The 26,152-nt window shown below is 49.6% G+C and overlaps 1 protein-coding gene across 36 annotated transcripts in view; it reads left to right on the top strand.

Annotated features, from left to right (window-relative positions):
- The window catches only part of SEMA4D (semaphorin 4D), a 135,318-nt gene that overhangs the window by 77,586 nt on the left and 31,580 nt on the right, over positions 1–26,152 (top strand). For 21 of the 36 annotated variants that reach the window (XR_012424852.1, XR_012424856.1, XR_012424843.1 and 18 more), the window contains 5 exons: positions 14,355–14,703; positions 16,426–16,571; positions 20,399–20,461; positions 22,913–23,011; positions 26,055–26,148. Coding sequence is in view for 22 of the 36 variants with exons in the window: in XM_074017800.1 (XP_073873901.1) it covers positions 14,598–14,703; positions 16,426–16,571; positions 20,399–20,461; positions 22,913–23,011; positions 26,055–26,148 (508 nt within the window). In the remaining 14 variants the exon portion in view is untranslated. Of the gene's footprint in view, positions 1–1,677; positions 1,741–14,063; positions 14,260–14,354; positions 14,704–16,425; positions 16,572–20,398; positions 20,462–22,912; positions 23,012–26,054; positions 26,149–26,152 lie in introns of those variants that run through there. The other 15 variants (XR_012424849.1, XR_012424857.1, XR_012424844.1 and 12 more) reach the window with 3 other exon arrangements.

Here is a 26,152-nt window from a genome sequence, read left to right as displayed (position 1 = left end):
AGCTAGGATTACAGGCACCTGCCACCATACCTGGCTAATTTTTGTATTTTTTTTTTTTTAATAGAGATGGGGTTTTGCCATGTGGTCAAGCTGGTCTTGAACTCCTGACCTCAAGTGATCCACCTGCCTTGGCCTCCCAAAATGTCAGGATTATAGATGTGAGCCACAGCGCCCAGCCAGTTTTTCAGTTTTAAAAATCCTTGATATTCACATTATTTACCTAAACCTCTTATTTTTGTATGAATCCCTGCCTTTGTTGCCTTGAACTGGTTTTTTTTTGGCACAGTCCCCGGGTGGCCGCTTGTCCCCTCTCCCTCCTGTGTGACAGGAAAGCCTTGTGGGAACAAGCGATGTGGCACTTTGCAGGTGCCCACAGCAGCGTGGGCTTTCCCTCTTTGCTTGTCCAGCATTTGTGCCCAAATGCCCAGCCCTACCCCGAGAGTTTCAACAGGAAATGTCAGCGTCAGATCCTGGGTGGATGTGGCCTTTCCCAGGATTTTCATAGCTGCTCATGTGAACATACTTTTGCTTATAAAATTGGCCATAAGAGCCATCCACTGCTGGAGGGAAGACCCCAGTGTCAGTCTCTGGAAGCTCTGCTACGGTGGGGCCTGATGAATCGTGGTCATTTCTGATCACTTCCCGCGCAGTTCATTTGCTAACCTCAGGTGCCTGCTCAGGGTTCAGAGGATGTGTCGGCCCCAAGGGGCTGAGGGACCGGATGTTGTGGCCGTGTCTAAGGTTCTGCTCCTGGGGGAGGGGTGTGCAGGGCGTCTGGAGAGGAGGGAGCTGTCCAGTGAGGGGCCTGGGTGGGAGGGACTGGGGCTTTACACCTGCGTTTCCAGGGAGAGCCGCCTCCTTCCCAGCTGGCTTCAAAAAAAGAGCCGTGATCATATAAGCTCTGAAAGCACAAGGCAAACAAAAAAGAAATCCTCCTCACCACAGAATATGCTGGAGTCTGATTCCGAGGTTTAACAATTACGTGGCTCCTGTATTAATAGAATCATGGAGGGATCAGCGTCGGCTCCTGAGCGTCTGCAGTCCTGCACGTGGCTCTGGTTTTGCGATTCTGATTCTCTTGATCTAACTGTTGGTGCTGTTACTGCGCCCCATGATCGCTGTCTTGAGGCTGATCTCCCACACTGCAGAGGAGCGACAGCCATGCTATGGAACCTTGCCACACCACAGTGGACGTCGTTCTGTTTGGCTGAAAACCAACCATCCAAAAATAAAGGAAGATGAACAGCTCTTTGGTTCTTGTAATTATGCTATATGTGTTTCTGCTTTTTCCTTCTTTGCCTCATGAAGATGAATTTTACAGAATACATATCTGGAGCTAATAGATAATTAGATCGTACTTTTTTGGTTCACAGACTCTGCTAACTGAAATGGCTTATTTTGCAAGAAAGTGCACCTGGTCAGGTCCTGGGGTTCATCTCCAGCACCAGCTGACGGGCTGGGCTGCACTTCCCCTCTGTTCATGGGTGGGCGGTTTCACAGCCCCTCCCTCCTGTCTTCCCCAGCACATACAAGCCAAGCTGATCCTGCATCTAAGGAAGTCTAGAAGGTTTAAACTCACAATAATTTGTTTTCAGTGCCTTTCTAGGAGTGTTGCTGAGTTTAAGTGGATGGACAATTTAAGGGCTTAAATAGCCTTGTTTCCCATTATTTTCACAGCAAAGATTTCTGAAGACTTCTTTCTAGAAACGACTGGAAAGTTTCAAGAGGCGTAAGATACAGGTAAAACCGCTTTATTCATGATCTATAATTTCAGTGGAGCAGAGTTGGTAATGTGTAGAGGCCTCAGCTGCATCTGGCAGGTGATTGGTTGCTTGGTCCCTTGGTCCCTGGATATCCCGTGGGGCAAAGCTTCAGACTTGGCTGCCATCCCTTGGGCCCGGCATGGGGAGGTGGCTGCTGGGCACCCGCAGTGATGGTCTGCCTCTGTTCTTGCTCTGCCACTGCTTGTCCCTGCTCCCCGTATTCTTCCCTGCTCTCTCGGCCTCTCCTCCCACTGGGTCTTGGGCTTGTGGCAGCTCTGTGGCCGTTGACCCCTGGTGCCCACACCAGAAAGCTTACTTTCTTCTTTTGGAGGGTGCAGGGAGGTGGCTGGTAAGGTGTGGTGTAATGAGAGGGCTCTCCAGGTCACCCTCCTCAGATTTGGGCCATTTTGTGATTAATCTTAATTTTGGTCCATTCCAAGCCATGCAATTTCCATTTCAGAGGAGAGAGAAATAACCAGCTTAATTTGTAAAAACAAAAGTAAAACCCCCATCTTTCCTTCATCATTTTCATCCTACTCAAGTATCATGAATGGGCCCCCACAAGGTTTTTTATTCTGCTGGCTTTTAAAAGAGTCCTGCTGCCAGCGTAGACTTTCATGGTTCCTGTGCATGGCACCGTGATGAGAGCTCATCTTGCCAGTTAGATGGGGCGGCTTTAATGAGCACAGTGACACTGCCAGGCAGACAGCACTTTCTGTGCTTATTGGCTGGATATCTTATCTGGTCCACTGGGGTGGGAGCTCTGTTTTCTTACATTTGTTAAATCACTTTATTTATTAGGAGTTGGCACTTGTCTTACAAGTATTTTTTTTGCTAGTTTCTTTTTCCTCCCTTAAGTCATTTGTCTTTGAGTTTTGCTTTTTGTTGGTCTCTTCATAAAAAAATATTTTGGAATCTTTAGCTATAAGGTAATTGAAAGCAGGGACAGTTTTATCCGCTCTGTGCTGTATTAAGCAGTGAGAGAATTCCATTGTGAGAGCCCCAGGAGGACTGGCTCCTTCTGTTATTTTTTACTTTGCTGTCACAAAAAGCATGAAGTATATATGGGGAAAGGAAGCCACTTCTCATTTTTTATGTGAATAAAAAAAGGGTCAAAGGTATGGCAAGAAATAGTCACCTAAGCCAAGAAATGGATTAGCATGTGAAAAATTGCATTATACACAGCTCCACATACTAATGTGGTGGGTTTCAATTTTTGGTCCTACTGACTTGAGTGTAGCATGGATGAAACAGTCTCTTAATGAATTAAATTTTTTTACAGAAGCAGTATAAAAGTGTGATTCATTTTTTAAAAAACAAAGAAAACTTGAGTTCCTGGCTGTTCTCCTCCTCCTCCTCCTCCTGACAAGCAACACTGTTAACAGTTGGCTGTCTGTCCACGTTCGTATGTGTGCATGTGTGTCTGGTATCTGTGTGTCCCTGTGTGTGGGAAGGTGTGTTCTTGTGAGTCTGTATCTGGTGTTTGTGCATGTCCATGTGTGCCCGTGGCTGTGTGTGTGTGTGTATTGTGTGTAGACTGACGCATCCTCTATTGACACGGGTGGGTCGTGCCTCATGTGTTGTTGCTCTGCACCTGTCTTTGGTGTGATGTGCTCACGGGCAGTTTGTGTAGATCAGCTTTAGTCTTTGTAATGGTGGTGTCTTCCTTGCCTGACTGTTAACCAGCCCCTCATTGAGGAGCATCCCCTTCGGTTGCACATTTTACTGTCACAGCACAGCAGGGTGGTCCTCCCACACATTGCTTTGCACGTCTGCAGCTGTGCACACATAGTTTGCTGCCCGAGTTGCCAGGGGATCAGAGTGTGCAGACATCTGGATAGTTCAGAATTGCACCCGGAAGTCCTTACCCCACACCTTCCCAGCCCTGGCTAGCAGCAGACTTCGAAATTTCAGTCTGCTTTGTGGACAATACATGGGTATTTTATTTTAATTTACATTTGTTTTGTCTAGTTAAGCACCCTTGGAATTATTTTTGAAATTCGAAAAGTTTTATAAGAGGTGGGAAGATTAAGAATACAAATAAAGTCCACTTAAAGCACAACTTTTCTATATAGTGTCTTTTATGTAATTTTGCCCTCCCTGCAGGTCAAGCTCTGGGGGACGGAAGCACCAGTTTTAGTGTCCTATCAAAGGCTCTACCAGTGTAAATGGTGACCTTTGGCATTCTGGAAGCATCTCTGCCGGCTGGGTTGTATCTGGTGCTGAGGTGACATAAAAACAGACATTTCTATTCTGGAGGTAGGGACGTCCGAGATCAAGGTGCTGGCAGACTTGGTGTCTGGTGAAGGCCCTCCTCCTGGTTCATAGACGGCGTCTTCTCACATGGTTGAGGGCTGAGGGAGTCTCTGGGACTCCTTTTATAGGGGCACTGCTTCCATTCATGAAGACTCTGCCCTCCTCGCCCAGTCACCTCCCAAAGGCTCCCTCTCCAGAAGCCATCACATTGGCGGTTAGGATTTCAACATCTGAATGTGAGGGTAGTCCAGACATTCAGACCATAGTATCCCCTTTGAAAGACATGACATCAGGCATCCCTTTAGGGCTGCAGGGTTAGCACAGTCCTCCCTGAGGGCCTGGCCAGCCACTTCCCAGAACAACCCCATGTGGTCCCTGGGAGCCGGTGTCCAGTAGGGGAACCGTTGGCCCCCCTGGAGGTGGCAGCAGGTCAACATAAGGCCAGTGGAAGATGCTTATTTTTTCTAGCACTAACCTGCTTGGACCCAAGGATGCATGCACATACCACAGACCCTCCAGAAAAGACAATATTGTCTGCATCCAAGTCTGAAGAGTAGAGTGATGTCACACAACTGGCATGACAGTCTGCATCTCGGCCATGCTGGCTGATGCTTAGAGGGGTCTTCACTCTTCCTTTGAAGGGCCCTGTTCCTGCCGCCACGCTGCGTGCATCCTCACAACACTTGCCCTGCCAACATTTCTGATAGATGGGTTTGTGTGTCCCTCACTCCCACCGCCCTCTGTCTCTCTCCCTGGGTTTCCCGTTCTGTACCTGCCACACCCAGGGGTTTGCGAAGTGGGTGAGGGTTAGAGCATGTCTGAGACATCCTTACTTGCTCCTGCAGGGATGTGGCTTGAGGGTGAAGTGGACCGGTCCTGGCAGCTGCCCTGCTGGGTGTGTCCAGCCCGACACAGGTCCAGGGCCACGCACGTCCCTGCAGAGCTGGAGCGCTGGTCTCCAGGGATCAGTTTTAAACTCTAGGAAAACTGAAGTTGGAACAATAAGTTGTTTATTATGCTTGTGACCTAGACAGCTCCTGAGACCCATTCCTGATTCCTGTTGGGGCAAGGCCATTTTATCCTCAGTTTGTAAGGCGGTGACATCAGCATCCCAACTGGAGGTGGGAGAGGGGTTTCTGGGGGCAGAGGACATCCCAGGGTGGAGACGTTAGGTGGCCAGGCACTGACGAGGCATGGCCGGGGAGGGCTGTGGTGTCTTCTGTTTCCCAGCACCTGGCTGCCCGCTGCCAGCTGGGAGGGGAGATGTGGTGAGTGCGTGTCCTCTACTGTCCTGGTTGCAGGGCCTGGAGAGGCTCTAAGCTTTACCTGCCCCATCTGGGCAAACCCCTGAGATAAGAAATAAGCGAGAACACACTCCCCCAGGCAGTGGTTTGCAGTGAGGTCAGGGGTCCAGGTAATGACTGCCTGTGTTAGATTGGCCAGTCCACAGCTGTCACCAGAGATCCCCTTTCAGTTTCCCTGGGATGCCAGCCAGGGCATTTTAATGCCAGTGTTGCATCCTGTTGCTGGCAGAAGCACTGACACCTTCTATGTGGTAGTGACTGGTGTCCCTTCTGTAATCCGCCCTAGCTGCCAGACATCTGATCCCAGGAAGGAGCCGAGACACGGGTGACTGGACAGTCCCCAGATGGCATTTTGGTCCATGGTTTCTGCCTTACAGGACACTTGCCAACAGTCACTATTCACATCTAAGATGCAACACTAGGTCAGAATGTATGTTCTGCAACAGAGTGACACATGCACAGATGCACATACACACATGCACACACAGATGCACACATGTCTGCATACACATACACAGATGCACACACAGATGCATGCACATATGTGCGCATATAGCTGTGCACACATTCATGTATATGCATACACAGATACATATATATGGATATATATACACGAACATGCACAGGTGCACACATTATGCACACACACAGATGCCCATGCATACACATATGTATACCCATGCAGAGATCCAAGCAGATGCGCATGCACACACACGGATGTACTTATGTATGCACATAGGCATACACATGCATGCACAGACATACACATGTACGCACATGCAGAGATCCAAGCAGATGCACATGCACACACACAGATGCATATGCGTTTGCATGCAGGTACACATGTGTATGCACACAGGCATACACATGCATGTGCAGACATGCAGACATACACATGTATACAGCACACCTGTAAAGATGTGTACAAATATACAAACATGGATAGGTGCACATATCAATGCGTGTTCACATGCACACATACAGAAATACAGATGCAAATGCATGCACATATACAGATGCATACACACAGATGTACATGCATCCACATATATGTACCTACACACAGACATATACGCACAGTGGTTGCTGGGTACTCCCATTTTCTCTGCTGTGATCTCCTGCCTTGATTTGAAGGCCCCTGGGGGTGGGAGAGCCTCCTTCTGACAAGTACTGACAGGCAAGAGTGTGGGGCTCAGAGCCCCCTCGGAGTTTCATTCTGCTGACATTTAAAGTGGGCTTGTGCACCCTCATGAACAGCCACAATTACGTGTGAGTAATGGGAGTGACATTTCATAACCCTGTCTTTCTAATGGGCTCCTGTGTCAAGTCATTCTTCCTGAATGCAAAGGGCAGCAATTTCACACTGTCAGGGCAAAATGCACGTGCATACAGCTCAACTCCCAGCAGGATACCTTTGCTTCTCAGAAATGGTGAAGAAAGCCAGCAAAATGGGCTTTTTTTCCTTTTGTTTTAATTTAACTATTTAGAGTGAGGTCCTTCATGTAACGCCCATCAATGATTTTGGAGCCACTGTTCTGAAAGAACTCGCGGGGCCGGCAGATCTGTGTGAGTGTGGTGTGTGCTTAAAGCAACTTTAAAATTATATGAAACAATGCATTCTTGTTGAAAAAGGAAAAAAAACCCTCCAATGTCACAAAGAAAATGGCAGCCCCTCCCCCTCCCTGGGAGGAGCAGTGTGTGGCATGGGCCTTCTGTCCTGACCTTTGGCTACTCATGTGGATTGTTTTAAAGGCTGTTTGAGAAGAGCAGCAGGGTCTGATTTATGCCATTAAGAATCTGGTGTCTGCTGATGAGATCAGTACACTGCAGACCTGGGTACAAATCCATACCAGGAAGCCTGGTGGTCAATCATTGTTCTCAGGGCAGGGCCTGGCTGGAAGCCAGGTAGGTGTGCCCGTGCCCTGCTGAGCTCTATATGACAGTGTCTGGATTGGTCCAAGGTAAAAGCAATTAAGTAAAAGGTTTCTTTTCAACATAACCAGTTTGAATAACCACATACACAGCGCCAGTCCTGACAGTTCTTCGTAACCATTTAAAGCCACCCAGGAGAACCCGCTGGCTTCCACCTGGGCACCTGCTGACGCTCCTGGAATACCTTCTCTCAGCCACATTCGTCCAGGGATGACTTTGCCATCCCTGGGTTTGGTTGTGGATACTATTAAAAGATTTGTTTTAAATCTCTCTTCACTGGGGATTTTGCTTTTTGGGACTTTCCACTCTTGGCGCCGTACCTTTGTCCTCTCCAGGTCTGGCCCAAATCTTCTCACTGGGATGTTTGTGTTTCTCCCGTTCTGCCTCAGCTAAGTCAGGGAGGCATTTTCAGGTCCTTAGGTCAAGTGCTATGAAACAATACTGCGAGAGGGGGATGGAGTGTGGGGGTCAGGGGAGGCAAAGAGTGACTGTGGGATGGAGCCAGCCACCAGCCGCTCCTGGGGGAAGAACAGTCTGGAAGAGGGAGCAGCAGGTGCCAAGGCTGCTAGGCAGCCTGGGAGGGGTGGGGTGCATCAGAGGAAGCAGGCAGGAGTGGAGTGGAAGAGGCTGGCCACATTAGGAGCCGGCATTCTGCATTAAATCCTGTGCCACTGCCCAACGCTTCTGCTTCGCGGTGAACAATCCTATTTTTACAACGTGTTTGAGCCCCGAAATGTGGCTGGTCTCGGGACCCAGGCTCTGCAGAGGCAGCTCACTCTTCCTGTCCTTGGGAGCCTATCTTCAGGGGGTCCTGTCTTCTGCTTCTGGATCCACTGGGCTGCTTTTCCCAGGCTGTGAGGAACCAGAACATGGATGTCTTTTTAAGGTTAATTCATTTTATGAAGGTAATTAATGCATGTAATTTTAAAGTGAAATAGTTCTTATTTTACTTGAGAGAGGAAGCAGCACTTGCTTGTCTTGTCCCTTTGTCCCTTCCCTGCTGCCCTGAGACAGTGAGTTTCAACTGTTTTAGTCATTTTGGTATTTTCCTTCAAACTAGATACGCCTACATTTCCTGACTTTTCCATCTTAGATGTTGTATTATGCTGGAAGACAGGATTGTGTTCTCCGACTCTCGTCCCCTCTCCTTCCCTCTCTTTCTTCCCCCAGACCCCCAGTGGAGTTAGTTGTAATTTTTGTCATGGGGGCTGTGCACCTGGGCAGCGATAAGTACGCTCCGGTTACATTTCCATTCATGGGTCACTCTTGCTTCCCCTAGGGTTAATAACTTCATTTTCTAATCTGTGTATCTGTTCTAATTCATCTTCAGACTCTTTGCCAGAGCCTTAAAATGCATTTCTGAGAACAAAGCCACAGATGCAATCAGTAATCTACTGTGCCTTCTCCTGCCCCACCCCATTGGAGCCTCTGCCTCCTCCCCAGCTCCCCGCTGTGACTGCCTCTCCTCCACTCACTTCCTAAGAAAGAAGACCTGGGAAGCAGCTCCCTTGTTTTGGTGGAGCAAATCCTGCAGTAGCTTTCTGAGAAAGAAGTTGAGGGAAGTAAAACGTTTGAGAACTTGTAGGTTTGAAGCAATGTTCTGTACTGCACTCATACTGGTTGATAATTTGACTAGATGGGGAATTCTAGGTGTGAAGTCATCTTCCCTGGGATTCAGAGGTGTTGCTTTGCTGCCTCCAGTGGGGCGCTCAAAGGTAATTTCTTTGTGGCCTGTTTCTTTCTGGATGCGTCATGTAACCCTCATTTCAGGATGATGTGTCTGGTGTGGGTGGGTTCTTTTCATTCACTGTGCTCCTGGGCACTGTCATTCCGAAAGCTCAGGCCCTTCCGTTCTAGATATTTTCTTTTTATTACTGCTTTAATAATTCCTCATTTTTTTTCCCGAAGCTCCTGCCAGTTCTGTGTGGGACTCCTGAATGGATCCTCCAGTTGTCTGTTCCCCTTTTTTTCATCTCTGCTGCATGTGTAACTTCTAGGAAACCTCTTTAATTTACTTTCCAGCCTTCCGTTTCTTTCACCACATTTTACTTTTAAGCTTGCTTCCATTTTCCAGGTTGTGTTTCTTTGTGACTTCTTCCAGGCCCTGGCTCAACTGTGGTCCGAAATTCAAATCAGTCGGCACTGGTGGTGTGTGACAGGGCTGGGTGTGTGACAGGGCTGGGTGTGTGACAGGGCTGGTGGTAATTTTTAACAGTGGTAACAGCCACTGTTAACAATTAAATATATGGACTTAAAATGAAACAAATTATATTTAAAAAGGTAAAATACTCAGAACTCATTCCTTTCTAATATCGTGTGCATTCTACTGTTATCTGTGTGGTTGCAGTTACTCGTCTCTTGTATCTGAGGTGGCAGTACTGTGTGCTGGGTGCTGCTGTGCACCTCTCCCCAGTTCAGCGGCATCATTCTGGAAGCTCGAAAGCAGCATTTACACCACAGAAATCAGCGTGTGCTACAAGCTGGGCACCCCCCACCTTACCCCACCACCCACCCCCACTGCCCACCCCGTGGAGAGCCAGTATTAACAGCTTGCCAGCACACCATTGGTTACTACTCACCTATTAATAGATTCCAAAGTCACCTCCTCCCTCCATTTTTATCCTTAAAGTTCATATCCTTTTAGAGTCATTTCATTGGGTTTCCAGAGAGAGTTGAGATAAATCTGTGTTCTCCCATCTCCTGGCTCTGGACTCTTAGCCTGGCCTGCCCGCAGCGTGCTTATTGGGATACGCAGAGGACTGACTGCAGTTGGGGACGTAGATAGGAATTAGATCCTATGCAAACCATCTCTCTCCAGTAGTGACCCAGCATCTTTGGTATTTGACGTGGAATGAACTGGGCCCTGTGAGCCTTGCGTCTCTGCTCCCAGCCATCTGGTGTTGGACACTCACCTCCTTAACGCGTCCAGGCCACGAACCCTAACAGGGGCTTCTTTTGTGACTGGCAAGGAACTCCTAGGCCTGTTCCTTGTTGTTACTGATTTTAATAGACTTTATTGTTTAGATCAGTTTTAGGTTCATAGAAACATTGAGAAGGTGGTACAGAGATTTCCCATACGCTCCTTCCCCACACATGCACAGCCCCCTCACTTTCAGAATCGCCACCAGAGTGGTGCCTTTGCTACAGTCAGTGAACCCACATAGGTACCTTATCACCCGACATCTGTACCTGGACATTAGGATTGCCAGTTGGTGTTGTACGTTCTGTAGGCTTGGACAAATGCATACTGACATGTGTCCACTGTGGTAATATCCCTGCCAGTGTAGTTTCCCTGCCCTAAAAACCCTGTCTCCCCCCAACCCCTGGGAACCACTGATCTTTTTACTGTCTTCATGGTTTTGCCTTTCCCAGAATGTCCTATAGTTGGGATCAGGATCATGCAGTATGTACTTTTCCAGATTGGCTTTAATGATAAGCTTTTAAAGTTCCTCTGTGTCTTTTCATGGCCTAATGGCTCATTTATTTTTAATGCTGAGTAACATTCCCCTGTCTGGATGTAGCGGTTTGTATACCCACTCGCCTGCCCCTGGGCTGTCCCCGCTGCTGCCTTCCTGTGTGGTTGGCACGCCTTATCTCTGCAGCCGCCGCATCCGTCTTCAGAGCGCCTTCTCCCATCCCCTGGCAGCTCATTGCTGTTTCTTTTGTGTGTATGGAGCTTTGCCCAGCTGGGGGACATGCCAGCAGGGCGGGTGCTTCTGCTGTATCCTTGCTGTGCACAGCTTGGCATTGGCTGGGACCTGGGGCTGGGTGTGACTTGGAGGAGCCAGTGTCAGTTCATTGGGTTTCACTGGGCTGGGACTGCAGCACATGGACCAGGCCACTGGTGTCCTTGCTGCATGTATGACTAGAGCCCTCTCTGAGACCCTGCCTGCCGCAGGCCTGCCTCCTCCTCCTCCTCCTCCGGTGGCGCGGGAGCCAGTGTGAAGTCTCTCACGGTGCGAGTGTGCCATCCTCTTCTGCTTTAAGGGATGGGGCAGCCTGGCCACGTTGTCACTTCTGGCTCTCACTGGCTGTGTGACGTTTGTCACACGGAATGGGAGAAAGAAAGCATCCTGAAAATGCCAGGGGATCATTGCTCCAAAAGGAGGGGTGGATGGTTTTTAATGGGAGTTTTTTCTCTTGAGGGACTGTGGACAGCTTGTCACCACTGTTACCATCCTTTCCCATGTCGTTGCATGCAATGAAGACTGAGAAGAGCAAGGGCAGCAGGACCCTGGAGGGGCATAGGATGTTTCCGTGTGCCAGGCCCTGGGCTGGTTGCTTTCACGCAGTCCCACTCTAGGACATGGGTTCCGTAGGGCCAGGACTGATTTGTTCTAGACGTAGCATGAGCTCCATTCGTATTTGTCAGAGCAATAACATTATTACTATAATAAACATTATTATCGGATGCTAATTGATTAATTATACATTAATATGATTATCTGCTAAATAATCATTTAGCAGATATTTCTCACAACAACTTTGTAGGCTAAGTAGGTCTACTTCTGGTTTGCAAACAAAAAGTGACACCATTATGGCAAGGAACTGCAAATGTGCCTGGAATTCAGAAGAGCTGAGCCTATAATTTATTGAGTCTTCTTCCTTGGGAGCCTATGTAGAAGCTGGTCTGGGAGCTCAAAGTGGAGCAGCTTTTGGGAGCCACTGCTAATTACCGATCAGTTATACAGAGGAAAAGCCTCTTAGATGAATGAGACTGTGCAGTGGGATTTAGACCGGCACCTTCAGAACAGACACATCTGGAAATGTTCTAAGTGGTGTTGACAGGCAGGAGAGACAGCTGTTGCACAGCCTTGCAGACGGGCCGAGCTCTGTGTGTTCACGTGTAGCCAGGACAGTGCAGTGGAGGGAATGTGGATGAGGAGCAGTTGGATGGAGGTGGAGCAGGGTTGTCCGTGGCCTTGCTGGCTGTGATGAAAAATGTGGGCCTTGTTCTGAGTGATGAGAAGCTGTTGAAACATTTCACATGGGGAAAGGATCTGATCTGATTTATGATAAGAGCATGACTCTGGCCACTGCTACTTTGTGGCAGTGGATTGGAGGGAGGTTGTGTCAGTTTGGAATGGTATTTGTTGGTAACAAAAATCTGCAAGCAAGTCATTTAAAGAGATTAACAATTTTATTAGCAAGTCTGCACAGACTTGCTAATAAATGGACAGCAGAAAGCAAGTGCAAAGTCTCCATTATGTTATCAGGGTCACACAGGCTCTTGTGGGTTTCACTTGGCCTTTCTTAGAATGAGACTTTTATCTTCATGTTCATAGCATGGCTGCCAGAGCTCCAGCCATCACATTCTAGTTCCAGGCAGCAGCAGGAAGGACTGAGGGAATTGCTAGCTGAATCAGCTAGCATCTGTGTGTCTGCCGGGTGCCCCTTCTTCCTGGAATTGCCATCTAATAAATTCACGTACAGTTCTTTGACCAGAACTATCACCAGAGAAGCTGGGAGATGTAGTGAGCTGGGCACATTGCCAACCCAAGTAACCTCGGGATTCTGTTAGTGAGAGTGTAGGAACGTGGATGCTGGGGCAGGAAGCCAGTGATCTCTACCACGGAAGCAAGAACGAAAGTGAGGTAAGGGAGTAGGAGGCTGCTGAAGATGTCAGGATGAGAGGTGAGCATTGCTCAGATGAGTGATGGTGGTGGAGATGGACAGGAGGAAACAAGCCCCAGATGCGTTTGAGGCTGAGCAGCAGCACCATCTATGGATTGGGGGTGGGGATGGGGTTAGAGGTAGATGTGGTTGGCCCCTGACTGCTGGTGCTTTTTTTAGGTGAGGACACGGACTGCAGGAATTGGCTGGAAGCAGAGTGAGGTTCCGTTTCGGCTGTGTCTGGCTGGGTGTGGAAGGTGGCATGTAGAGGTGGAAGGTGGCATGTAGAGGTGGAAGGTGGCATGTAGAGGTGGAAGATGGCATGTAGAGGTGGAAGGTGGCATGTAGAGGTGGAAGGTGGCATGTAGAGGTGGTGGGGAGGAGTGGGGTTCTGGAGTCTGGAGCTCAGGGGTGTGGTTGTTCCATGACCCTCACAGGACTCCTGGATAGAAGGGGGAGCAAGGGACTCAGGGGTCCCAGGGTGCTGTTGTGAGTGAACTTTTTACAGAAGTGTAATGTGAAAGTGCCCAGTCACTGGGCCCAGCTCAGGACTTTCTCATAGAGTGAACCCAGGGGTGCAGATGGCCCCAGATCAAGGTGCTAGACCCCCTTGGGCCAGTCCTGTGGCGGGTTAGGCTGTGGGGACCAGCAAAGGTATACCAGAACAGGAGCCATGCAGTCATCAGAGAAAGTTGGGGACATGAGAGATGGGGCCAGGAGGCCTATGCACACCTCCTCCACCACCAGCTCCACGGTTTCACTAAGCAGCGTTAAGCCTGTTCTTTTACTAAGGGCTACTTCTTCCTGGGCAAATCCGAGTGCGTCACCACCGTTTCTGTGGTGCACAGACTTCTTTAAGTGAGACTGGAAGAGCCAGCAGGGCCCCATTTGGGGCAGGAGGTCAGACACTCCTGCATGGTGAGGCCTCACGTGCGTGTGTTTGTACAGGTGTACATCCGTGCTTGTGTGTGCGCACATGTGTATGCATATGTTGTGTGTGTGCATGCGTGTGCACTCACATGTACATCTCAACTCTCTCTGCAGCCTCTGGTTTTTCTGGCCGTTTCCTCACTGAGCGTTACAAAGGCAGAGTCTCTAAGGGAAACTGAAACCTGAGTTCTCTTCCTTCATTTTCATCTCATTACCAGCTGGACGCAGCAGCCACACAGGAAGGAAGCTGGGCAGCCAGCCGGCCATGTGTGTCTGCCGGGTGCCCCACACCAGGTCCCCTCCGTGTGTCTCTCCTGCGTTCTGGGCTGGGAGCTGGAGGAGCGGGAAGCACTGACTCCTGAAGACCCCGGCTTCACTTTCCTGTGTCCATGTGGGCTATCCACTTCTAAGACCCTCTTTGTCCCCCGCCGCCTTCCATGTTCCTCAGCAGATGTACCCGGGTGCGGACCCAGGGCAAGCAGAGGGGCTACAGAGCGGTGAGAAGTGGGTCATCACTCACCACGGGTCCTGTCTCTTCTTTCTCATGTCCTTCCAGCATTTCTTCTGAGGCCCTGAAGAAGTATCCAGTGGACTTTCGCACTGCAGTGGTGAGAGCGACCCCTCCTCTCCTGGAGAACTGGGAAATGTGGATTCTCAGGGACCGCGCTGTTCACCAACTCCAGGCTGTGCTGCTGGCCCTGGTCCTGGGGCGCTGAGCCACATCTGCAATAGCACACTTTCCCGGCCACCTGCTGCCGTGAGCCTTTGCTGCTGAACCCCCTGGGGTCGCCCCTACCTGATGAGGATGTGCATCCCTATTAGGGGGCTGCTCATGGCCCTTGCAGTGATGTTTGGGACAGCGATGGCTTTTGCACCCATACCCCGGATCACCTGGGAGCACAGAGGTGAGCGATGAAGCCTGCAGGGGTGCTGATGGCATAGGATGGGGAACCTCACTGCCTGGGGTGCTGAGGCTGGGGTGGGACAGGGACCCCACTTCCTGAGATGCTGAGGTGAGTGGCTGGGGACGGGATGGGGACCCCACTTTCTGGGATGTGGAGGCAGGTGGCTGGGGATGGGATGGGGACCCCACTGCCCAGGATGCTGAGGTGGGTGGCTGGGGACAGGACAGGGACTCCATTTTCTGGGATGCTGAGGCAGGTGGCTGAGGATGCTGGCATGTGATCTGTTGGATTTTCTGCTCTAAGAACTTTGAGCAGACAGGCCTATGCAGCTGATCTAAGGGAGAGGCTGTGACAACTGTAGATACTCAGCAGGGCTCGTGCAGACCTCCTGATTTGGTTTCTGAATTTGAGGGCCCCTGACAGGAAGCTTCCCTCCCTCGTACCTGGTAACATTTGCGGTGCGCTGCCAAAGGACCTGCCCCTCTGAGTGTCTGCCCAGGCGCCTGAGAACAGTGGGGCATCATGAGGACGCTGGTCCTATATGCAGCTGAGCCTCATGCCAGCTACTTTCCTTTGCTGCTGTTTAGTTTTTGTTTTAGTTGTTTCTTCTCTTGGGGGATGTGTCTGGGGACCCGGGTTTCTGACTCAGTGGAGTGAGAGCTTATTAAGGTGTTGCTTGCAGGCGGCTAAGAGCTGTCAGCAATATAGGCCACTGTTGTGCCAAGAGAGGACCTGCTGCCTGTGTGGATCTCTCTTCCACATGGGAAAATTAGAACAGAAAGCATGAACACCTGACTCTCTTTGTTTTTTTCTCGAAGTCAGGGTCTAGCTCTGTTGCCTAGGCTAGAGTGCAGTGGGACAGTCATAGCTTACTGCAGCCTCGATCTCCTGGACGCAAGCAATCCTCCCACCTTGGCCTCCCAAAGTTCTGGGGCTACAGGCGCCCGCCACCACACCTGGCCCACCTGACTCTTAAATAAAACAGACTCTTGGTAATATGTAAAAAGCCAAGGTCAGAATGCTCAAATTGTTGTCAGGACAGTTGAAGAAACAGGTCCTAAAAAAAAATAATGCCGATACATGTATATTATTCTTAAGCAGCTATTGCTCAAATCTTCATTTTCCTAAGTAGCTATTGATACAGTAACCTAATAAGCAAAGAGATGTCACTTGTTTCTCTGTCTATAAGTTGGTGGTGGTGACCACTGAGAATTGCGTGGGTTGATGGATATATTCTCCAAAAGAAATTTTGTAAAGATTTTGAAGTAAAACATTCTTTTTCTGAATAAGAAAATCCTAAATCATTGTATTCCTGTACACCTCATCTGTGGATGACAAGGCATGTAGACCAGAGTTGGGTGGGCAGAGGGTGGGAGCCATCACAGGAAGCACCTGGCAGAGCAGGGTTTGGGACTCTGTGGGATCTGAGGGAGCAGGAAGGGATGTCCGACTCACAGTCTCAAAGTGAGCACACTAGCTCCGGGCTCGAGCTCGGGTTGTGGTTCCCGTGTGCACACTTGATGGCTGCACTGTGGGTCTGCTGTTGACTGAGGCTGCCTCCACTGCAGCAGTGCCTGTTGCAGCAACACGTGGCCTCCGAGACATGACTACACCCAGATGTGCTCATTGTCACTGAGACCGGGACCTAGGATGTGCCCAGGTTTAAAAACGATTCCATCGCTCTTTTCTTCCTCCCGCTCTGACCCTGCCCTTGCATCCCAGAGGTGCGCCTGGTGCAGTTTCACGAGCCGGACATCTACAACTACTCAGCCTTGCTGCTGAGCGAGGACAAGGACACCTTGTACATAGGCGCCCGGGAGGCGGTCTTCGCTGTGAACGCACTCAACATCTCCGAGAAGCAGCATGAGGTACGTCCTGGGCTCCCCTGCATGTCCACACAGCCTGGCTTGAGTGGGCAGCCTCTCCTGGCCCCACCGTGGGACTGGGGGCTGACTTACCTGGAGCCTCTGTCCTGAAGCTGTGACCATGCAGCCCCATGTTTGGGTGTCCACCAGCAGTTCACCCAGGGACCACCCGCTTTGCTTTTTTTGTTTTTGAACTTTTTATTCCGAAGAAATCTCAAACGTACCTATGAGCAGAGACAGCTACTCCATGAACCCTGGACCCACTGCAGCTTATGCACGGCCAGGTGTTCAGTCCTGCCCACAGTGCCCTCCACCTCCTGGGGCATTGAGGCAGATCCCGGCACCACATTCTTCAGCTGGGTATCTCTTATCAGAAAGGGCCCCTTGTGCAAATAACCAAAAATAGCTTCTCCAAAATTTACGTCATCATCCATTCGGCCAGTGTTCATATTTCACCGACTCTCTTGTGGGTGATGCTTGTTTAGTTGGTTCGAATGTTTAGTTTGAATCAGGTTGCAACCAGACTGTCCCAATCCATTGCAGCTGGTCACCCTGTCCATTCAGTCTCCGCTTCTAGGAGCCAGCCTCGGTTTCCTTCCTGAGAAAGCTACTCTGCACAGCCCATCCCATGTCCCACCCTTCACATTGCTCCTGAGTCCTCAGTGTCTTTAAACTTTTTTTTTAAATCAAACTGAATTTAAAATTTGATTGTAGCTTACTGTGGCCTCAAATTCCTGGGCTCAAGTGATCCTCTTGCCTCAGCCTCCTGAGTCTCTGGGAATATAAGTATGTGCCACCACACCCAGCTCCACTCACGGTATCTATAGCATGCACCTCTGTCTTCACATCCCCAGCTGGGTTTCAGGTCCAGGCTCACCCCACTCGGGGCCATGAGAGGCGGGCTTCTCCATGGAGGCAGGTGTTCCTCCTCCTGGGTCTCAGGGGCCTTTCACCATTGAAATCTAGATCCTCTTCTCATCAAAGATTGCAAAACACAATATTCTGATGCTACCCTCTTTCTTCACTTGCTAGCTGGAAATCGGACAAAAGGGGAAGTGCCCATCACCAGCTCTTTTGGTCCGTAGAGGTCCCAGTTCCTTTGGGAAATGCAGAATCGATGCTTGGAATCTTTGCCTTTGTTTACCAGTTTTCAATGAGTTAATGAGTCGGTTTCCCCTCTGAAGGGCAAGAATGAGTTTTTTGATTGATTTTTCGTGTCACAGTGAAGTCATAGATTTAAACATATTTGCTCTGCTTTGACCCATCGCAGTGAAATCTCTGCTGCACGCTCAAATTGTCGCATCCACGGCCAACAGCAGCCTGTTTGGGTTGGCTCCTGAGACCTCGCGGTGTGGGGTCGTTTTCTCGCTCTCTGGAATCTGTTCCAGGTTCTTGTTGGACATTTTCTGCCCAGATCGCTTTTTGTTTTCATCTCCAGGGTCTAGCTTATTTCTCAATTTCTGTTTGACACATAAATGAGCTCTGAGCATTATGCTCTGAAAACAAGTGTTTGGCTGGGTGCTGTGACTCACCCTTGTAATCCTAACACTGTAGGGAGGCCGAGGTAGACGGATTACTTGAGCTCAAGAGTTCGAGACCAGCCTGGGCAACACGGCGAAACCCGTCTCTACAAAAACTACAAAAAATAGCCAGGCGTAGTGGCTCAGATCTTGGGAGTCTGCTGCTTGGGAGTCTGAGGTGCTTGGGAGTCTGAAGTGGGAGGATCACTTGAACCCAGGAGGTCGAGGCTGCAGTGAGCTGAGATCATGCCACTGCAGTCCAGCCTGGGCAACAGAGCAAGACCCTGTCTCAAAAAAATAGAAACAAAGTATTTAGCACTGTGAGGCACTCTGAGCAGAAGGATGTGGTGGTCTCACCTCACTCAGCTCTTACTCTTCGTGTCTGTTAAATTCTCTTCCTCTGAGCGCCTTCCTGACCACACAGACTCACACTCAGTCTTGGGGGAATTGTGGACAGTGTGTTTGTGCTGGCCCCACAGGTGTTCAGTGACAGCCAGCCATTGCTCTGTTAATGACACCATGGTGGTCCGTCAGGGTTGGAAAGAGGCTTCGGGACCTCTTATACTTAAAAGAAAAAATAAAGGGACCCCCATCAGTGAAAATCCCTGCAAACGTGATCAAGGGTTTGTTGAAGTGTACGTTCCCTTCTCCTTACGCATTTCCTGCGAGTTGATGAAATCATGTGTACTTTAAATGCTGAAGGAAGTTGCTATTTTAAATGGGACTCTGTTCTGCTTTTGTGTGCCCCTATCAGGACTTCCATTGCTATGAAATGACACTCCCTTAGTACTGTGTACTGTGCCTGGGTACTGTGCAGGAAGCCACTGAGTTAGTTAGAAACCTAAAGTGGGGTTCCTCTCCTCATGCTGTCCCTCCTAGAAGCCCTGTGTGCTTCCTAACCTCTGAGTCCTGACACCCACTACAAGCCTCTTGGTAGAGAAAAATGTATGGTTACTGGTTTCTTTTGCATTCGTTATGGAACATCACAGAGAGAGATGGGGCATTTTGTGGAAGGTGAGGCAGGGATAGATATAGAAGCCTCTGTTCTTTTCCTTTTGTCTTTCTATCCTGTGGGGGCTTTGGAGGGCAAGGGGCTAAGACCCCCACCCCCTGGCAGTTTGTGATCACAAATTGTCCCTGGTTTGAAAGAAGGGGTGGTAGGAACGTGGATCTTACTAAGACGGTGCCTGAGCTGAGCTGGTGGTGTTAGTTCATCACTTCCTCCTGCTGCTGACATGCAAGTTTAAGGAATTATAATTCTCCCTTTCCACAGATACAGTGAATATTGAGGCTTTTTTTTTTTTTAAACTGGACTGTAGAGTCACTTTTTTTTTTTTTTTTTTTTTGAGATGGAGTTTCACTCTGTTGCCTAGGCACATGAGGCTGGAGTGCAGTGGTGCGATCTCGGCTCACTGCAACCTTTGCCTCCTGGGTTCAAGAGATTCTCCTGCCTCAGCCTCCTGAGTAGCTGGGATTACAGGCGCATGCCACCACTCCCAAATAATGTTTGTATTTTTAGTAAAGACAGAGTTTCACCATGTTGGCCAGGCTGGTCTCGAACTCCTGACCTCAGATAATCCGCCTGCCTCAGCCTCCCAAAGTGCTGGGATCACAGGTGTGAGCCACCACACCTGATCTGTAGAGTCACTTTGAATGGATGGAAAAAAGCCCACTTTGTGGCTGGGCGCGGTAGCTCACGCCTGTAATCCCAGCACTTTGGGAGGCCGAGACTGGCGGATCACGAGGTCAGGAGATCGAGACCATCCTGGCTAACACGGTGAAACCCCGTCTCTACTAAAAATACAAAAAATTAGCCGGGCGAGGTGGCGGGCGCCTGTAGTCCCAGCTACTTGGGAGGCTGAGGCAGGAGAATGGCGTGAACCTGGGAGGCGGAGCTTGCAGTGAGCCGAGATTGCGCTACTGCACTCCAGCCTGGGCGACAGAGCTAGACTCCGTCTCAAAAAAAAAGCGCACTTTAATGTTTGAAAATACTTACGGTTTAGGTTTTTGACAATTTTATTTTCTCCACTTTCACTAGCTTGATTTTTGCTGCTGTTTTATGGTGAGTGATGGAAATTTTGGAGCTGGTTTTCCAGACTCCACGGGTTTCAGGATAAGGATCACAGTGAGGATGTTCTGAAGGGCCCAGGCCGCTCCCCTGCTCTCTGAACTTCCTTTGCAGTCTGAGAATTGATCCTCTCAGGAGAAACCTCTAGGCTCTAAACTCTATCATGTGCTTTTAAATTTGTGCATTTTCATACTAGTATCTCTTTAAAAGAATATGCACTGAAGTGGACTCTCTCCCAACAGGTGTATTGGAAGGTCTCAGAAGACAAAAAAGCAAAATGTGCAGAAAAGGGGAAATCAAAACAGGTAATTTCTTTTGCAAGCTACAAAAAATCCCATTCAAGTATTTCTTGGTTGGTTTAATCTACTGAATGCCAGGATTCCTGCAGTGCAGGCCTGCCTTTTCTCCAGGCTCTGTTCGTTCTGCTGGGCTTGGTTTTGTTGTGATGCATCTTGGAGCTTATCCCTCTATTCCTGAGTATCGGGACTGGGTTTCTCAAATCAGGTGCCAAACGTAGCTGGCCTTTGAGAAATACTTTTTAAAAGTTTATATGAATTGAATGTATTCAGATAGCCTGAAACTTTGACTACAGAACACGACTTCTGAAGCCCACTGGTGAATGGTGGAGCAGTTCAGGCTTTGTTCTGCTTCCCTGCACCCAGAGGCCTTGGTTTGGAGGAGTTGCTAGTCATGCAGTTTTTCTCAACCCCTTCATTGGACTTGCGACAGAGGTCCCCCATTTATTCGGCCCGCTGTGCTCCACCTCTTGCAGGAGGGAGCACGTGAGCGAGCGAGTGTGGGATCTGGCCAGCTGTTTTGGGTGCCAGCAGGAGCAGACTTTGTGTGGGCCCTGCTGGTGGCACCCAGGGTGGGGTGCCTGTGACCCCCGCCAACCCCAGAGGGCGTGTTACAGTGCTCTTTTCTCTCTGCTCTCCATGGACAGTGGCGTGTTATCAGCTCAGTGAGCCCCTTGCCTCATTGCATGGGACATGTGAGGGCTGCCAGTGAGGGCGAAGGGCCAGTATGACAGCCTTTTTTGGGTACACACACTCAGGGTCCTGAGCTCTTGTCTGGCATCCAAGAAGAAGGAGGTTGCATGGACACTTGAATGATGGTGGAGTCAGATAATTTTGTTTAGCGATGGAAGTGGCTGTCAGCAGAGAGGGGAGCTGGAGAGGGAACGGAATGAGCAAAGAATCTTCCCTGAAGTCTGGCCGGCTCTGGCCAGCTCTTCTCCAAAGTTAAGCCATTTCTCCAAAGTCCAGCCATCCCTCTGAAGTCAAGTCGCCTCTCTCTAGTCCAGCACCTTCTCTTCTTTACCAGCTGAGTCTGGGGTCTTTATAGGCACAGGATGAGGGGCAGGGTAGGCTGTAGGTAGTTTTGGAAAAGGCAACATTTGATTGTAAAAAGACATTATTCAGAAAGAATCAATCAGGAGAGAGCGGGAAAACAGGGATAGAAGTTCTCACTGGGCCGCAGGTTTTAGGCTTTTTGACTCGCAGGTGGGGTTTTGCCAGGGACCTGCCCCTGTCTGCCTAGACTTTCTCTGGCTCCTTTCTCTATCACTGGGACTTTTGGATTCTTGGCACATGTCTGGCCCTTTGGTCCCTCAGGCCCCTCGGTGTGGTGCTCATTTAGGGAGCCCTGGACCAAGTGCTCGTTCCCGTCCGCAGCTCTAGGTTGTCCTCGCCACCCTCTGAGCCGTCATGTCCCTACGGGGCACTGGGCAGTCTTCCCCAGTGACGGTCAAGACAAGCTGAGTTAACGGCAAGAAAAGAAAGAAAACCCAAGGAAGTCTTTGCTAAACTTTCTTAGCAAAATGCCAAACACTTGCACTGAAGTGTTTGTCTCTAAATCCAAAGTTAGTTTAGGAAATGAGAGGAAAAGCAGGCAGCGCAGTGTAGCTCCTGTTTCCGGGGGTGTGCAGGTGCGTTGGGGTGAATAGTGAATTACTTCCAACCACTTTAAAAAACAGTCAAGCAAAAAGAGATCTCCTAATCTGGGATAATTTCAGACTATATAGCACATGTAATGCAAGTACTTTTAGCTTAAAATAGTGAGTTCTGAAATGATATCTTTGTTTTCCTGCTTGGGCCTTTCTGATGCCAAGCCGGGCTCCAGGCTCTCCTAGTTTAGCCTCTCCCCTGGGGGCTGGACTGGGACCCTGGGTTGGGTAGACCTAGCATCACTGTTCCTAGTTCTGTGCAAGTGGGAGGCAGGGTGGGGTCTCCAGAAACAAAGAGGAAATTCTGTAGGGTAGACACTGCTCCAGGCCTGGCAACAGAACAAGTGGCCCATGTACTTAGCAAGAGTGAAATATATTGCTCTCAACAGTGGGTGTCCCAGTAAGATTTGCGGTAAGCATTCATTGAGTTTTTTTTTTTAGTCACCACATCTTTGCTGAGTATCAATTAGGGACTGAAACAAAATCCTGCTTGGCACCTGAACAGCCTGTGGACACTGCAGGGACACAATTACTCAGGCCAGTTTCAGCTTTAGGTTTGCCTAGGGGTGGGGTTGGGGTCTCAGTGAACCTCCCACTGTACGCGAACAGGCCAGTGTGTGAAGAGGAGCTGCAGAGGGTCTAGATGACAAGACAAGGCTGAGAATGCACACGTCTCGTTGGCCTGGGGCCACGTGTGAGCTGGTGTTGGTGAATGTGGGTCTGTGCCCCTGAGATGAACGAGGTAGCAGTTTGAATAGTGGAGGGCGTCTGGGCTGGACGGTTGCTAATGGTGCATTTCTCTTCCCTGCAGACAGAGTGCCTCAACTACATCCGGGTGCTGCAGCCGCTCAGCGCCACTTCCCTTTACGTGTGTGGGACCAACGCATTCCAGCCGGCCTGTGACCACCTGGTAAGGCTGATGGGCACCTCCCTGTGCTCACGCCAGCCTGGTCAACAGTTAAAGTAGAAGGGGGCTCAAAGCAGACATAAAGCTGTCTCCACCCTAAAAAACAACAGGATTTCCTCAGAGCCAGCCGCAGAAAACGGAGGCAGCTTGTGGCCCCTCTGAAAGCCTTGTACGGCTGCTGTCAGGGGCACACAGCCCACTTGGCTCCTCTAAGTTTCGGTGTCCATGGCCAAGGGCGAGGCCTGGGGTGCAGCTCAAGGTGCTTGGAGCCCTTGATGCTAGTGCAGAGCATGCCATGAAGGGGCGTGCTGGGAAGGACAGACAGCCTGAACATGCCATGGGGTGGGAGGGCGTGCTGGGAAGGACAGACAGCCTGGTAGCTCTGGGCATCTGGGTCAGGTGGAAAAGTCAGGACTTTCTCCTGGCTTGTGTGTTCTTGGTTGGCGCACCTGTGCTCTGGCTGTGGGAGCCACCCTTCGGGTCGACTGTGGTGTGCAGCTTGCTCACTGAACCACTCCTGGGTCCACCCACTGAGGGGCAGCCGGTCAAGTGTGCCGAGCTCCTCGAGAAGCAAGTCCGGCCTGTGTCCCTCACCGGGTCACATCCTTGACTGCCCAGCCTGGTGTCCGGCACCTCCTGCTGTGTGAGGGTCCTTTCTATCCGGATAATCTGATGCGCAATGTGATGATCCTCAGAAAGAGAGGGAGAAGTAGCCTTTTAAATAAGTGGAATACATGGAAAATGAAGCACATTTTCTACTGTGTGTCCCTGGATTTTAATGAGTCCTGATAAATGTAAAATATGCCACAGTGAAAAGCATCATTTGCTAGAACCCTAAATTAATTGGAATTAAAATATTTTCCAATCTTGAGTCAGAGATAAATGACAAGACAACGTATGGCCTCATTAGAGGCTTGATGAGGAAGCCTGGTATTTGCACACAGACGTCTGGGGTGAGATTCGTAGTCGGGGTCTACCCAGCTGCCTGCACCACAGATGCTGGCAACGAAAGCGGATGGGGGTGGGGGTGCTTTGGGGATGGTAAGACCTTCAGTCTTCAAAGACAGTCGTTTGTATTTGCTTTTGTGCCCAAAGTGCAGTTGGACCAGAAACATTTTGCACAACAAAGGATTTTTCTGGCTAAACTCAATCAGAAGCTTAAAGTTCTGTCATTTAAACTTACATTCTATAGACAGGTTAGTTGTTGAGGTTAGAGGATACTGTATTTGGTTTAAATTTAGACCTATAATTTTTCCTAATTTTTTTTTTTTTTTGAGACAGAGTTTCACTCTTGTTGCCCAGGCTGGAGTAGAATGGCACGATCTTGGCTCACTGCAACCTCCATCTCCGGGGTCAAGGGATTCTCCTGCCTCAGCCTCCCAAGTAGCTGGGATTACAGGCATGCACCACCACGCCTGGCTAATTTGTATTTTTAGTAGAGATGGGGTTTCTCCATGTTGGTCAGGCTGGTCTCGAACTCCTGACCTCAGGTGATCCACCCGCCTCGGCCTCCCAAAGTGCTGGGATTCCAGCCGTGAGCCACCATGCCCCACCAATTTTTCCTAATATTTTTAATAAAAGTTTTCGCAGCTGCAGAAAAGATGTATCACTTGTGTATCCTGGCAACCTAGATTGCACAATTGGGAGTGTGTGTGTGCACATGTCTGTGTGCCTGTGCATGTCTGTGTCTACATGTGTGTCTGTGTGTGCACGTATGTGTTCTTGCTGAACTATGACCCGTGACTCCCAAATGCCTTCACAGGCATCTCGTAAGAATAGTGACATTTTCTTATGTAACTCCAGTTTTGTCATTATAGCTAAGAAAATGTTCAATCATTCCCCAGTATCATCCTGTCTCCAGTCCCTGTTCAGATTTTCCCAACAGCCCCCAAACCTCCTTTCAAGGTATGATAAATGGTCACATTCAGTGGGGTTCACATTCCCTAACCTAACAGGTGAAGAACCGTATGCTGCTTTAACCGGCCTTTCAGAGGTGTCAGCTGTGGCCTTCCACGTGGTCTGAGCCTTCCCGCTCTGCTTCCGAGAGCATGTTTCCAGCCAGCCTCCTGCGGCAGAGGTGCTGGGTGCCCTCACGCCGCGGTGGGCTCTGCCTGTCTTCTTCAGCATCCCCGGGCTATTGGCTGCCAAGTGGCATCCCCATGTGTGTTCTGTGTGCTCTCTGGTTCCCGGCAGGCTCAGCCCCTCTCTCGTCTGCGCTGTCCAGATGAGTTTCTTCTGTCACTTGCTGGGTTTTGCCTGTTTTTGTCCTGGATGCCCTTTCTCACTCATTTGTCCACACTTCTCACATGTTCAGGGATGGAGACACCTCATCTGCCATTCTGTCGGCATTCCCCCCAGTTCGTCACCTATTTAACCTTGCCGTGTTATTTCCCTGTGTGGAACTTTCCAGTTCTCTCTATGGTTTGCTCTGTGCATTTTTTTCCTCATGTGGCTGTGGGCACTCTGGCTGGGTAAAGAGATGACCCCCAGATGGAAACGCCAGCCACTGCTTTGTTTTAGTACAGTGTGGTTCTGTTTTTAGTATTCAGATCGTTGATCCATCTAGAATGCGTTTTGGTGGGTGGAGTGAGGTAGGGATTCTGCCCGTTTAAGTTTTTCTGTTTCCTACTTATTGGGTCACCTAGCTGCTTAGAATGCCATCTTTACTGATGTTAAAATTCTGCTCATGGGCTTCCGATCACATACTGAGCAGGTCCTGTATTTGGTTTGTCCTGGCGGCTTTCCAGCCCTAGAGCCATCAGCATTGCCATTTCCATTTTGCAGCTGAGTAAATTGAGGTCTGAGATCTTGAGAAGCTTGGCCACAGCGTCAGAGCAAGGGCACCAAGGTGCTGATGTCCAGACCTGAGCTGAGCAACACAAGCCCTGGCCCTGGTGGGCAAGACTCTCGTAGCTCCACACCCATCTGCTCGGCCCTGTTAGTCTTCTGAGAATAGCAAATTTGTAAAATGAAATGGTACGAAGACTCAGTATTACTACAGAAATTCAGCCATCTGATGATGTGCTTTCTTTTTATTCAATTGTAGAACTTAACATCCTTTAAGTTTCTGGGGAAAAACGAAGATGGCAAAGGAAGATGTCCCTTTGACCCAGCGCACAGCTACACATCCGTCATGGTTGGTGA

The sequence above is a fragment of the Macaca fascicularis genome, chromosome 15 (genome assembly GCF_037993035.2).
Source record: "Macaca fascicularis isolate 582-1 chromosome 15, T2T-MFA8v1.1".
Lineage (NCBI taxonomy): Eukaryota > Metazoa > Chordata > Mammalia > Primates > Cercopithecidae > Macaca > Macaca fascicularis.
This window is presented reverse-complemented; position numbering and strand designations above follow the sequence as displayed.